This window comes from Cyanistes caeruleus, chromosome 3 (assembly GCF_971803275.1).
Source record: "Cyanistes caeruleus chromosome 3, bCyaCae1.hap1.1, whole genome shotgun sequence".
Lineage (NCBI taxonomy): Eukaryota > Metazoa > Chordata > Aves > Passeriformes > Paridae > Cyanistes > Cyanistes caeruleus.
The window spans coordinates 93174710-93188757 of record NC_141703.1 but is presented as its reverse complement, the minus strand read 5'-3'; the positions used below and the strand labels follow the sequence as shown (position 1 = coordinate 93188757).

At 44.4% G+C, this 14048-nt stretch overlaps 1 protein-coding gene across 10 annotated transcripts in view; it reads right to left on the bottom strand.

The window, feature by feature from the left end:
* Positions 1–886: 886 nt before the first annotated feature.
* The window catches only part of CCDC191 (coiled-coil domain containing 191), a 21191-nt gene continuing 8029 nt past the window's right edge, over positions 887–14048 (bottom strand). For all 10 annotated transcript variants that reach the window (XM_086882919.1, XM_086882920.1, XM_086882921.1 and 7 more), the window contains 10 exons: positions 12649–12839; positions 11672–11918; positions 9922–10376; positions 9352–9446; positions 7688–7770; positions 6566–6667; positions 5391–5534; positions 4174–4326; positions 3643–3797; positions 887–2158 (listed from right to left, as the gene is read on the bottom strand). In XM_086882919.1, the coding sequence (XP_086739045.1) occupies positions 2026–2158; positions 3643–3797; positions 4174–4326; positions 5391–5534; positions 6566–6667; positions 7688–7770; positions 9352–9446; positions 9922–10376; positions 11672–11918; positions 12649–12839 (1758 nt within the window). In that variant the 3' untranslated portion in view covers positions 887–2025. The remainder of the gene's footprint in view (positions 2159–3642; positions 3798–4173; positions 4327–5390; positions 5535–6565; positions 6668–7687; positions 7771–9351; positions 9447–9921; positions 10377–11671; positions 11919–12648; positions 12840–14048) is intronic.

The window sequence follows — 14048 nt, the reverse complement described above, 5'->3', positions numbered from 1 at the left end:
GCTGCATGTCCTGTCTCTGGCTGGCTGCAATGCTGCCTTCTCTCCAGATGGAGATGCCTTCACCCCTGCCTTTTGTCCTCCAAGTCACTATTGTCCTTACACTGTAAATCCAGGTGGAGGGCGGGCCAGACTTTCCTTGCTGTGTTCATTGTCAAACTCCAGTAGGGAGGAAAATTGCAGCAGAAAAATGTGAGTATTCAGGAGTTCCAGGAGCTCGTTGAGCACTACATGGCAGAGACTTCCAGTGGGGAAGGGTGTTCTAAGAGCAAGTGGATTGCTGTTAGCACCAAGTGGGTTGCTGGCTGCACTGGGGCATTACTTCAGGAGCTCAGCCCTAGCTCTGCTCCTCCCTGCCTGTTTGGCTGAGTCCTCTGCAAGAAATACTCCCCGCTCTTCCCTGCAACACAAGTTATCCAGCCTCTCCCAGCTTGTGCTTCCTCTCACAATCTGCCTCTTAATGCAGCCAGATGGTCTGAGCTCGCCCACACTCCATGCAGGCACCTCCAGCTCACTGTGCTTGGAGAACGCGATTGTCTGACCTGCTGCTGGTCAGGTCTGCCCCATGCCTTTGGGAGATGGGCAATGTTCAGGTGCTGCAGAGCTGTGGGATGTACCTGGGAGTGACAGCTGTCTTCAGAGCTGCACTGACACCCTGCTTGACAGCCTGGCTTTGTAGGCAGGGTCCTTTTTCTGGCCACATCCCTGTGTCCACATGGACAAATTCCCAATGCTAAAGCTCTGGAGTGTGCTGCTGTGCTTGGGCACCCACGCTGTCCTATGCCACTTTGTCTGCAATACTTAGTGCTCATCTAGGTCCCTGGCTCTGGCCTGCTGTCCAGTGCCATTCAGTTGGCTTGACACAATCTGCACCAAAAGCACAGTTGTATTCGTTTCAGATTTGGGTTTATTGGAAACTTTCAGTGTATATATGGGTTTTTCTCATCATCTGTTAGAAGATAACAGTAAACTGTTGTCTTTCTGGTGTTACTCAAGTACTTCCTGTACTGCCAAATGCTTTTGGAGCGCTTTGCCTGTGAGGGGGAAGTGATTCCAGCTTCCTGCCTTATGTTGTTGCTAAGACATAGTGTACCTGAATGGCATTACCCTGTCTGCATTATGCTGCAGGTTAAGGTTAAACAGTAGTGTGTGAAACTTTGATTTTAATCATGTCAGTTTTAGCTTCTGTAAAAGCTAAAATCTGTCTTTTTCATGGAGTTTTGTCTTTTTGTTTCTTTGAAGTACTGGATCAAACAGCCCAGACAGACTTGCACAATACACCCTGAAATATTAAACAGCTTGGGCAGTATTTAAATGACAATTAAGGCTCATAAACTTGGGATCACTGCTTGATACCACACTCAAAGCATGTGCTGCAAACAAGGCAGCCTCTTGCAAAAGAACCCAGGTTTTAGACTTTCCATGTGCAATGATGTGATCTGTATCATTAGCAAATATGGTTTGCATAAACAGCTCTTCGCTTTCCTCCTCTCATCCAAACTTTCCTGGCACAATTAGCTAGAAACTGCTCTGGGTAGCCAAGTTCACAGCAGTGGTTAGGGGTCAGCTGACAGCCAGGTCTGTCTGCCCTCTGGACAAGCTGTCACCCTACAGAGTATTGCCAACAAAAAAGCACCAGGTTACTTCTTAGGCAAAAAGGGGTGCAGTTCAATTCTGTGCTTCCTTGGATGGAGAAGGATTCATGTCATTGCTGCAGCTCTGCATGTGGAAATGGCCTTGGCTTCAAACATATCCTGTGCTAAGCTTTGGTTATTTGGGCTTCATGGCCACCAGCCAAGACACCCCTACAGAGGCTTGAGGGGAATGACTTCTTGAAATGCAACACTAAACTGTCAGGTAAGCTTCCATCTAGGTTTTGTTTACAACAGTGACCACAGGGGGCTCCCTTTGTCTCTAAGACCCTCTAGACTTGGTAAGCCTTCCCCCTGGACTTGTTTCAGTCAGCAGGGAGATAGCACTGAACAGAACTGGTCTTGTCTCCTTCCCATCCCATCTGACTCTCTTTTGTCATGTTTGGAAGTTGGGGAGAATTTCAGCTACTCTCCTGCGTAGCTGGTTTCTTCTTTCTTCTCTTTCCCTTTCCTTTTTCATCAGTAATGGGTACTGCCTCCATGCCTTGAATGCGTTCAGTGTAAGTCTCCTGAAAGAAATTAGGGACACAAGGAACAAAGTGACAACATGCAGATGTGTACATGACATAACAGGCAATCAAAAGAGAACTTCTGTTTGAAGGGAGAATTCAGATCTTGAGGATTTGTCCTTTCTGCTGTTAGACAGGGCTGTCACATGTTAAGCATCTACATGCAGACCATTTCATTGATATGTCAATCATGGTGGGGAAAAAAATAACATATTGCCCTTTTCTATTGCTCTCCACCAAAAATTTTGCTCTTCTCTCTGACAGGATTTATTAGCTGGTGTTTGCTTAGCACTCTAAAGATGAAAGAGTTTTTCTGAAGAATAAATGGGGCCTCTGAAAGAAGTTTCTTTAGGAAAAATGCAGGCTCATTTGGTCCAAACAAAACCCTTGGGAGTGCAGGCAGCTGGGCTTCAATTCTTACCTGATTTTAATCACCCCATCAAAGGTGCCCTTACCCTGGGTTCCCATATGGGCAATAGGGAACCACAGTCCTGTCTAAGGAAGAGTTTGTTATGGCAAGGTCTGAACTGCCTTTTGCAAGTGGGGAAAGAGATAAAGAATGTCAGGTGATTATGCTTCTAATAGGAGGTCATATGTAGAATGAATCCAGTCTCTTCCTGGGTCTGACTTTCCCCTGGTTCCTCCAGTTTGCTGGCTTGTTAAACTGTGCACTATTCAGACCTTACTGACACAGCAAGCTAGAACAGGTTTGCTCTACCACGTAAGAGGTGAATTTTATTTTATTCTTCCTCCAAGGTGCTGCAGATCCTGTTGGGGCTGTGCACAGGCACAGCCTATTCATGACTGCATGCAGCTACCATGCTTCCATGATGAAGCAGGTGAACAGACTTCTGTTATCTGCTGAATTTTGACAATAGATTTTTCTTCCTGCTAGAATGCATTTTATGGGGCAAGCAATGGATTTGGTGTGTCCAGCTCCAGACATGATTAGTAGAACTGAGTGCTCTAGTTTTTGCTGCCAAGTCAGACTGGTGATGGCATACATGTAAAGACTCCTTAAATAGGATTTCTAGTTGATCAACTTTGGATTTGTGAACTAAATCATCTGCTGTGGACAAAAAAGTACTATGTAATTCCTTCACAATCATTTGGCTTGCTATAATTGTACTTGAAGATTTTCCTAAGGCAGCTTTTAGCAGAAGCTGCATGGCCAGATCTGCTAATCAGCTTAGAAAGTTTCAGCTTCTTATCCTTACTTAGGCTTTCACTGTATTCTTTTTTTTTCAGATTTAGAAGTCCTGTGAAGGGTACCATTGCACTTTCTTTTCCAGGCTTCATGGAAACTTAGCATAAACCTCTGCTGATCCTGTCTGTGCATATCACAGAAGCAAAACACCAGCAGTATAGAACCTGTTTCATGTGTTCCTGGGGAGCAGCTGGCCTGTCAAAAGTAGTCCCTAAAATAATCGACAGGGTATATTATACATAAGTAAAAATAATTGCTGATAAGCGCATACACTTACTTGTTATTGTGTTCAGCAGCAATCTTCAGCCTCTCCCATAAGGCCCTTTTTTCTTCCAAGTTATGATCAAACCACGCCCAGAAGCACTTCCTCATGAGGCAGACTGTGTGGAAGGTACTCGCTCTCTCATCCTGGGTAGAGAGATAATCCTTGTACTGGGGAGGAGGACAAAGAAACAGGTGAGAATGGCTTTTTTTTCTCCTTTTCTCTCCCAACCTCTGGCCCAATAAAAACAGCAGTTCTGAGACTGTGGCAGTGAAGGGTAGTGGGCACAGGAGTGTAAGAAAATCAGCAGGGAGCAGGATGAGAGAGTGGATGGTGGCGGAGCAGTGCATAAGAGAAAACTGTGTGTGGAGGAGAGTGAAAAACTGAGGGGAGATCTCTGAAAAAGGGAATAATGTTGCTGGAATGGGGATAGCATAACTCTGCAAAGGCTGTACTACAGGTGAGTGAATTGGCACTGTGGTGAGAGGGAAGTGTGGCAGCAGCCAGCTCTCTTGTTATCATTTTTTCACTGTAGTGCAGGCCAACCTTTAGCCAGTTCCTGAAGCCCCATCTCAGTAACATATGGGAATAGAAGTCCTCAGCCTGAGACATCTTCTCCCTGAGACTCTGCTGGGTGACCTGCAGCCAAGTCATCAAGCATTTCCTCTGCAGGCCCAAGCTGTGGTGCCTTTGTGCCACCTAGGTGAAGACAGCAGACAGTAGCTGGTTACCTGAACTGGTGACTACCTAAGTATAAAGCCACAGAAAATTGAGCGCACTAGAAAATAATCTCAGCCTTTTGGAGCTACCCAAATCCAGATTTCTGACAGCTGGAATAACTTAAAGGATCCCACAAAAAGGGGTCAGCATAAGGAGCAAGACCAGTCTCTCTATGAGGCCACTGCTGCATCACTTCTAGAGAATACCCTTTTGAACAAGATGCTCAGTTTAACTGACTGTGAATGGGGCAGAGGCATGTCTTGTAACAGCTTAGTCCAAGCCTGTCCATAATGCTGACCAGTGGGGTGGACATATGGAACAGCTTGTATCCACCTACTTCTTCCCAGCTGGAGGCCTGTGTGCATTTGGTGAAGTACTGTGAGTAGCTCCAGCGCCAGTGACTTAAATGGAAGCTTTCCAACTTAGCCCTGGACTCTGACTGGATCTTTAGGATACAGCTGAGTGTTATCAATCTCTCCCTGATAAGGGATGCTGACTCAGTCACGTGAGGAAATGTTTCATTAGCAATATTTCTACATCGAGGTCTCAGAAGCTGCCACTTGCTGTTCTGCACTGAGGATAGGGCCAGGATAGAACAGATTGTTGGACTGTCACCTGTAGTGTCCTGCCACTAGCAGTGGCCAACTCTGTACCAGCAACTTCAGAGAGAGTGAAAGCCCTGATGACAGGCTGGGGTTAACTCCTGCAGCTAAAGTTGCTTGGTGGTATCTCACTGATAAGCTCTACTGTGGAGTAAGAGAACTGGCAGGCACGTGCCATGTAACTTTCTTTTTTTTCTGTTTAATCCTGTTTAATCAGCTATAAATGAGGATGCCATCCCTGCAGGTTTTTAATGGCTTTTCATGGTTATTGTCAGATGGGCTGATTGAAAGAACTAATATAAGGCAGGGTATGCAGAGAGAATTTTTGCTTTTTCCATCTCTACCTGGCCTAAAAGCCTATAAAGGCTTCTGCTAAGTGCTGCATCTACTTTTCCCCTTGCTCCTATGGCACCAGTCATTTCCTTTACCCTCAACACTTACCACTAGGTTTTTCTTGGCTTGCTCCCTCAGCCTTTTCCATGGCACTATGCCCAGCTTTCTGAGAAGGACCTTCTCATAGTGATCTCTAGCCTTTTTCTGGAGGTGCTGCTCTTTCTCCAGTCTCCTCTGCTTCTCCAGTTCTTTCTGCAATACAAAAAGCCAGTACTTTTAATTCCCTCAGGATGAAAAGGATATTAAGCAATGACAGTAGATTATCATATTGGAGCTGGAGCTTCTGATCTGACAGGAAATAGGGATCTGCATCATCTTTAACAACACAGACCAGACATGACCCCATGCAGTAGAACCTGTGTCCTAAAGCAAACTGTCTTCTCCTGGGAGATGATGATATTCCTGGACACTCCCTTGGGCTGTGAATCAGCACTGCAGTTTGAGTTACTGTAACAGACATGTCACCTGTAGCTACCACAAGTGCTGATGTAGCAGGAACCTTCTTTGAAGTCCAAAGTATGTCTAAAAATTATTCTGAGTTTATGCATGGACCCTACCACTTGATCTAGCCTAAACAGCAGGGGAGGGATGTGGGTATTTTGTAACTGTGTAACATTACTTTTGACTGATACTCAGGGATAAAGGTCAAACATTCTAAAACATTCAATCCAAGTATAACTGTAGTTGTAGGCTGAATTCCTGTAGGATGTCAAATGCGCTATTTGGGTTTTTAGGACAACACCAAGTAACAATTAATGAAGTGCAGCTATTCCTAGGTTAGCTCCAAGAGGAAAAGGTACCCTTGATTTAACTGTCAGGCGTGTTTACTTCTGAATCATGTGTTTGTGACTGGTATCACTGTGTACATTTGGGGTGATTAGAGTGGAAGGAATCTGAGAGCAGACTGAAGATGCTGCCACTGTGAGGGGCTTATGTGGCTGTATCTCAGCAGAGAATGTCCAGCAGCTGGGACCCCTAGTCCTGCTGAGGAGACAGACAGCATATACTTCATAGTACATTTGGGACACAGCCCTTCCCCTAACACTGCCAGAAAAGGGGGCAGATTGTGAGTCTGTGTTGTGGATGCTGTGCTGTGGAACTCTGCTCTACCAGTGAAGACCTTCTGTTCACGTTACTCTGGCTGCTGTCTAAGTACCAGTAGATAATGGATCTTCTTCCCTATCTCTGCTAAAGGGGAAGAAACAGGTGAGGCATTTGGTCACCAGCTTCTGCTGCCTTCTTTCCTCCCGGCGTTTCTCCTGCTGTGCTTTCTTTTCCTCAGCTTCCTTCCTCTGTAGTGCTTCCTCTTCAGCCTTCAGCTGGGCCTTGAAATGGAAAAAGGTGAAATTCAATTTGTTTCATGTGACCTTTTCCATGAACACAGATCTTTAAGCTTCCCTAGTATTCCTCTAATATTGACCAGCACATGAAACTTCAACAGGTGAAATTTCACACACTAGACTTGATCTATGCTCAAGAGGAAGGGACAGGGAGGGAGGGACTGTCCTTTTTACTACCTATAAACATATCTCTATCTATTTTTCTATGTATGTACATGTATATCTTTCTTTGCCCTAAGTTAAAGTATTTGTCCACTCTTCCTCTAAAAAAATGTAAACCATACACCAAGTCATTTACTGAAAACTTGATTACTGAAGTCAGTTCTGAATCCCTAGGCTCTGCTCTCAAATTTCATTTCCACATGCAAAGCAGCATTACAGGTACCCGAACATTGAAGTTCCCACTTTCTAATCCTAACGCAATTTACTAGCAATGTTTTCAATAACAGTTTAATACCCTGACTTGAAGAAGGCTTCTCTGTTGGATGTGTATCACAGAATTTGTGTATTAACTATACAAACATTGTCAGTATCTTCCTTCTTCAGCAGAGATTTGCTCAAAAGATGCAGATTTTTACTAGGTGAGACTTCATTTCCTCAAGCTGCATGCGACCAGAGAGGAAAGCCAGGGAGGGGAACCCCACCACTGCCAAGTCCCGACAAGTGGATCTCTGTGTGCACTTCCACCCTTACCATTCTCAGCAAAGCCAAGCTACAGTCATGGGGTATGTGTGAAAAAAGTGTTATGGGGTGGTAAGGGAGGCTGCTTCTAGAACTGCAACTTCAAAATGAAGTGTCTGCCTATGACACAGCAGGGCTGGTGCTGCAAAAGCAGTGGTAACTACTTCTTTTGATGTGTGATGGACATTTGCTTTCTCAAAAGTCATAAAACTCCTGCTTTGGATAAAGGGCCTTTTCTCAGTCCCTGACTCTGGGGTTAAATCAGCATTTCATGTAACTGGAATGACATGAAGGACAGTTTATTTCATTTTTCACTTCCCTTACCAGTTTTTCCTCTGCTTTTCGTTGTTTGGCTTCTTCTACTTTCTTCCTCTGTTCTGCCCGCTGAATCGCTCTCTCCTCCATCCCTACAGAAACAAAGGACATAAAGCTTAGTGGAAATGAGCTATGGTGTAATGGTGCAGAAGTTTAGGTGAACAAGGATGTATCACTCTATGCCAGGCCCCCACTGCCTTGGCAATGCTAGCACAAAGGGACTTGCTTCCTGCTTCCCCTTGCAGCCAGCAGTGTCATGAACAAGGAACCTATAAACATTTGTGAGATGACTCAAGATCATGGCAATTATTTTCTCTCCACCCTCCATGGTTGACAGTCACAACCATGAGGCTCAGTTATGGAAGAAGCTGTGTTCAGAGGGTTTGTCCCTCCCTGCCTTTCCTGATTGAGGGCTGAGGCTCAGGGCACATGATTTAGCAGCAATAGCTCTGAGGTCTCCAGTAAGCTCTAGCTGCTTATTTACAAGCATTTTCATGACAGCATCATTATCACAGTGATGTAAAGGTACTTGGTCCCACTAGTAAGAAACTAGTACTTAATGCTTCTTTTGGAAGATAAATTGTAATGGAGTGATCTTGCTGGCCATCAGCAAAGGTGTTACACACAGAATATGCAGAGGAGTTGGGAACCTGTGATTGCATCCTCTGTAGTTGCAAACAAAGCACAGGCTGGAGCAATCAATAACTGGGAGGCATTGAAGTGTTTTTACCACAGTATGTTTCTTCAGATTCTTTTCTCCTCTCAGCTGTCCCAGGATTCTATGCCAAGGGAAAATCATTCAGTGATAACTTCTTCACTGAATTTTCCTGGGATCTTTAAACACAAGTGCTTGGATGCTCTGAAAAATATGCTTGCTGTCTCTAAGGTGTACAGAGTTGAGGACAATCAGGATGCATGATGGCTTGGACTAGATAGCATTGGAGCTGAACACAGGTAGTGAAAGACAACTATTAGTGCCCAGCTGTCATGGGCAAAAAGGTCTGCTGATCCCAAAAGTATTGAAACATCACAATGATTATATTCCAGACAAACCTTTCATGCAGACTGTCACTACCCTGCATTGATACAGAACTTCACCTAGGGATGTAACAGAACCCTGATCCTAGTTTACTGATGAAAAGGCTATGTTGCATGTTTGTGTTCCAGTGTGGCCAGAGAAGGGGAGATATCTTACAAAAGGCAGGGATCTGGAGTTCTTTCTCCAGCCTGACTACTGTTGTCTCATAAAACATTGGCTAGGCACTTAATTCCCTCTGAAATCTCAACACCTCTGTCAAAGCTGGAGGAAAATGACTGGTTAGTTTAAGTGTTACTTGGATGCATAACAAAGGGAAATGAGACTGATGGCAAAAAACCCTGAACAGCTTCTCTGAGTCTTGTCACAGCTGAGACAACCACAAGGGTCAAGAGTAACTGCCACAACAGCGTACTAAGTGTGGACATGAGGGGTTTGCAGTGTCCCAGGTATTACAGATGCCTGACTCAGACAGGAAAACGGCTCTCTCTCTCACAGCACTCAGCAGACTGGGAAAGAAAGTGCAGAATTTCACTTGCACAGTATTATCAACCAGCAAAGCTGAGGCAAAGAGACACTTCCATACAAGCTGTTGAGAAAAGTGTTCTGGAATGGTGTTTGCTATCTAGAACAATACCTTTCAGTATGGGATGAGGTGAGGTCAGACGGCTGGAGGGCTTCCTGCCTTGCATTGCTGCCCTTGTGTTTCCTGGCCCATGACAATCAGGTGGGCTATGAAAGAAAAGAGTAAGGAAATTCTTCAGTGAATGTGGTCAAATTACATCTCTCACCTACCACCTCTGGCCTTGTAGTTTCTGTTCTCCATTGTGTTGCATTGTGTCTGATGCACCTTTCTTATGCATCCTTGCAAAGGAACTGAGTTCCAGGGCTCCTGCATGGTCTGAAATATGGAGGATGATGCTTTTTCCATAACTAAATAGATCCCTACTGCTACTTTGGGGGACACTAGTGTTAGAACTGTTTCTAAGTGGATCCTGCATGGATCACCTGATGTTGAGCCAGTGCAGGGAGGGAGAAGGAGAGAACTGTGTCCAGTCTGATACTTGCTTTGAGGCTAAGTCACAGCTGAGAAGAACAGCAAATAGCACTAGCATAACTGAAATGTTGTGCCTGGCAAATTCTGGCTCAACTTGAGTGGGAATGAGACATGATGACTAACTGACCCTGCTTTATTGAGGGCACATACCTCAAAGGGGTTGTATTTTTGCATCTGGATTGTTTTTCCTCCCTGGTTTGAGAAACAGAATTGTTAAACGTCTGGGTTACAGCCATAGCTTGTGCTGCCTCTTCTTTATCTCTGCTCAGCTTCTGATTTTCCTGCAGTTTAAGGATCAGCTCTTGCTGTTTCTGAAGCTGCTGTCTCTGCTCCTCAATCACACGTTGCTGGAAGGCGTGACGGTGCTCAAAACGACTACCATAAGCAGGAGATGTCTTTGGACTGGGTGCCTGAAACTGCTGGAGGACTGTGGTTATTTGATTCATGTACGTAGCCTGGTCCTGGGCACTCAGGGCTGCATGTTTAATTGTAATCTCCCAGGCAAATTTGGGGTTTCTGCAGAAATGCGATGTGCGAACAACATCCCAACAAGACTGCTCTCTGGTCTGATCAGGCTCTTTCTGTATGAGGCAAGTTTCAGTTGGCTAGGAGAACAAAAAGAAATGAGGAAAATTTGGCATTGCTTAAAACCAGGCACTGTTCTGCCCTTCCTGCTTAGTTTTTTTTAAAATGCAAATCTAGTGAGATGCCTGAGAAGTAGGGTAATCTCAGCTATGCAATCTTTATCCAGGCAGGCCAGAGGGGCCCCATTATGCACAAAATGGAGGCTGTGGAAAAGAACTCTTAAGGAGCTGAGTGCCATTTCACCAGGAGGAAGAAATCCTGATTAGGCAAGAGCTTTGGCAGGAATACATCCTGACTATTTTGTTAGGGAGCACATCTTAGGACAGCTCATTTCTTGGGGATTAGCACACTCCCTTTTGGACTGTGTTGTTCCTGCTCAGATGGAGAATAAAATTAAAAACAGTTGTTCAAGTGATACACAGCTGACCTACTGAACAGTCCCCTTTTAGATGGAAGAGAAGCCTGAAAGGTGCTTCCTTATGCCTCTTTTCCAGCTTTGATAAATGTTACCAAAAAACAGGTGCACAGTGGGGAATGAGGCTGTACCTTTCTGACACGTGATCATTCTCTAAAGAGGCATTAGCTGTAAGGTCTGCTTTCTAGGTCAAACCCTAAATTCAGTCCCATTCCTTGAGCACAAATTTTACCAGTGCAGCAGAAGAAAAATACAGGCCTACTAGGATAGTATAAGCACTGTAAGAAATAAACTTTTGCTTAAACTTAAGTAAACAGAAAGCTTGACTTGTAATATGTGTGTGAGAGCTCTAATACCTTAGGGCACTGATATGGTACAGATTTTGTAGACAGAAGGGAAAGTGGACATTGTAGACAAATGACAGTTTAAGGAATCAACCTCTGATTCTCCTCTCTTACCTCCCTGTGATGTGCATAATCCTGAAACAGTCAGTGACAACCTTTTTTTTCCCCCATAGTTAAAAGTAGGAAAGCTGCATTGGCATGAAAAATATCTCTTGTCATGCAGTCAAGGTATTCTTTTTAAGCCTAAGCTGGCATCAAAGATGTAACTAATCTCTCAGTAAAAGTGATCTGGGGGTGGGGTGCTCATTGCGACTCAGAGTACATGAAGGGTTGTTCTTTGGCAGCACTAGAGATTATTTTTAAAACTCATCCATTGTCCTTCACACTTGTCTCTGATTTTTAGACTTCTGAACAGTTGCGGGCAGGTATTTGGGGGTCACCCTGGGAAAGAAGCTTTTCTCTAGAACAATGTACTCCTTATTTCAGACTGCATAAAGTAAGTACTTTCTAAGAGTACTGCTATGCCAACAGGCAAAACTACACGAGGAGGATTTACCTTGTCTTGCTGTAAATCTTGATGTTGGTTTACTTCTGCTGTCCCAGGCTTGTTAGCCTCCAGTGGCCTGTCCCCACCTTTCCCCAGTGACACAGCCTCCAGCAGCTGTTCCATCTTTCTCTTTGTCTGCTCCCTCTTGATCTGCAGCTCTCGCTTTTCCGTCTCCGCTCGGCTCCAGTGCTGCCAGGCCAGAAAACAGCAGCGCAGGAGGTGTCGCTGGTTGTGCTCCACAGCCAGTTGGGTTTTCCTAAATGAGAAAACATTTGTGTTATGGCAGGAGTGAGGCTTCTGCCCAGGCACAAAGCCACATCATTTCCTGAGTCTGTTTGCTGCTTAACTCTGAAGGCCAGCTGAAGTTGGACCGAGCTCCTCCAAGGAGGAGTGGGAGGGCAGAAAGGATGCCTGCTATTCTGAATTAAGTTTCGCTGGTTCACACATTGTAATTTCCTGTGGCATCTCTGGGATGCAGGATAGCTGCAAAAGAGGTATCTTGTTCCCTGGCCAGCTGCATATGGGAAGTGACAGTGTCTCACCACTGCAGCCTGCCAGACACCTGTGAAGGGAAACATCCTCTCTGGATGATAGGGAATTCATCCAACAGCCTCCCTAATGAAAGGCACTGGCCAAAATGATCTCTGCTATACTTCTACTGAAACAGCAAATATATTAATCAGGAATAAATTTGGCAACTCATATTCTCTGGAGTCCAGAGCGAGCCAGGGTGAGTTCTAGGAAAGATACCTATAGCGACTGAGACACAGGCTTGTCAGAAAGTGCTAAAGCTCGTGTTTATATCTGTCCTCCTTTTCATCTGTGCCACAATGCCTCTGGCAGACTGCAGGCAGTGTAGCAATTTTCTCAAAAAACTGCTGTTTCCCTCCTGCTGGATAACTGACAAGCTCCTTTTACAGTCCTTGATCACTGCTCTGCCCAAGTAAGGCTGCAGTAGGAGGAATTCCACAGTAAAAGGGCACTACCTGTTTTGATCTTGGAGATGAACTTCGAATTGCTGTGTCTCCTGCTCTACTTTCTGAGCCCAAGTGTAGTTTCTCCAAGCTCGCAGGGCCTTCAGTTGGCATCTCCAGTCAGCAAGGGCTTTGGCTTTTCCCATTTTAATTCTGTTCTCCAGAATGACTTTCAGCCAAGCAGAGAAGTGTCGTTGCAAGCACTGCAAGGGAGAGTTTCAGAAAAGCAATGAACAAGATACAGCCTGTCACACAAATACTGATCCTCACTGCCCTTTGCCTATTCTGGCTTTCCTTTTTGAGATTCTTTTTAGAATCCTCATTTCCAACAATTATCTTAAAGATTAAAAAGAAGTATTGTAAAACATGTGCAGGTCTTCTACAAAAAGCTGAAAGGGTCTAGAAAGACATATCAAGGGGCTTTATGCTTTGGAGTGAAATGCATGTAGTTCACCAAGTATAAAGGAATGAAAGGAGTGATGAAAATACAATCTCTAGAGACAGGGAAAATATTTTCAAAACTAGAAAATGTCTAAGATGCTACAGGTAAGAGCACATCTGTGAATAACTACTGCTTTTTAAAAAAATAAATTTAAGACAAAAATCAAGACACTTCCTAGAGTGAATTTATGACATGGCCTCAGCTCATCCTTGTTCCAGCAGGAAGCCAAACCTTTCCCCTATTGTGTAATTAGACTCACTGCCTTTGGGAGTAATTTACATTGTACAGAGCAGCAATTTGCTATCTCATCTACCCCATAATTCTAGCCCTGTCACTGCAGACACTGTTCATTTTGATCCTCCAAGTGGGTCAACTTACAGGACTCTGCTGTTCCCCTTTTGTCATAGTGCCTTGTGTTAATTGCATTCCTCTCTCACTGAAATCTTCAAATGGAGACTTACAAAAAGTCAATGTATTAGCTGTTTCTTTCTGCTTTAGAAAAGTAATCAAAATGTCACTATTGCTTATCTCAGCCAAGCTGTGTCTCCTCACATTATGCCAGTCCTGAATTGTTCTTTGGTTTCTTTCAGGCTTATCCTCTCAGCTTAGACTGTGACAGTGTCTGGAGAGAGGTTGTGTACTGCTAAACAGCAGCCAGGCCCAAATCCAGCAGATAGGCAGATGGATTGAGCTGTGAGGAGAATCACCATAAAATCTACAGGATTCTTCTGTCACCCTGAAAACTAAAGCCTTCTGATAATGTTTTCATAGTTTTAGTTACTTTCCCATGAAAGTTCTATAAACATAAGTTGTTTATCACATTCCTTCTAAGAAATGTCTTTTGATGGACGTTTGGATGATTGGTGTGATTGGGTAGGTGTTAATTATCCAATCCCTGGTCGTTGTGGAGAATCTATAAATACTGGAGTCAGAGAATAAAGATTGGTTCTTTCCTGTTCTAATACTGTGA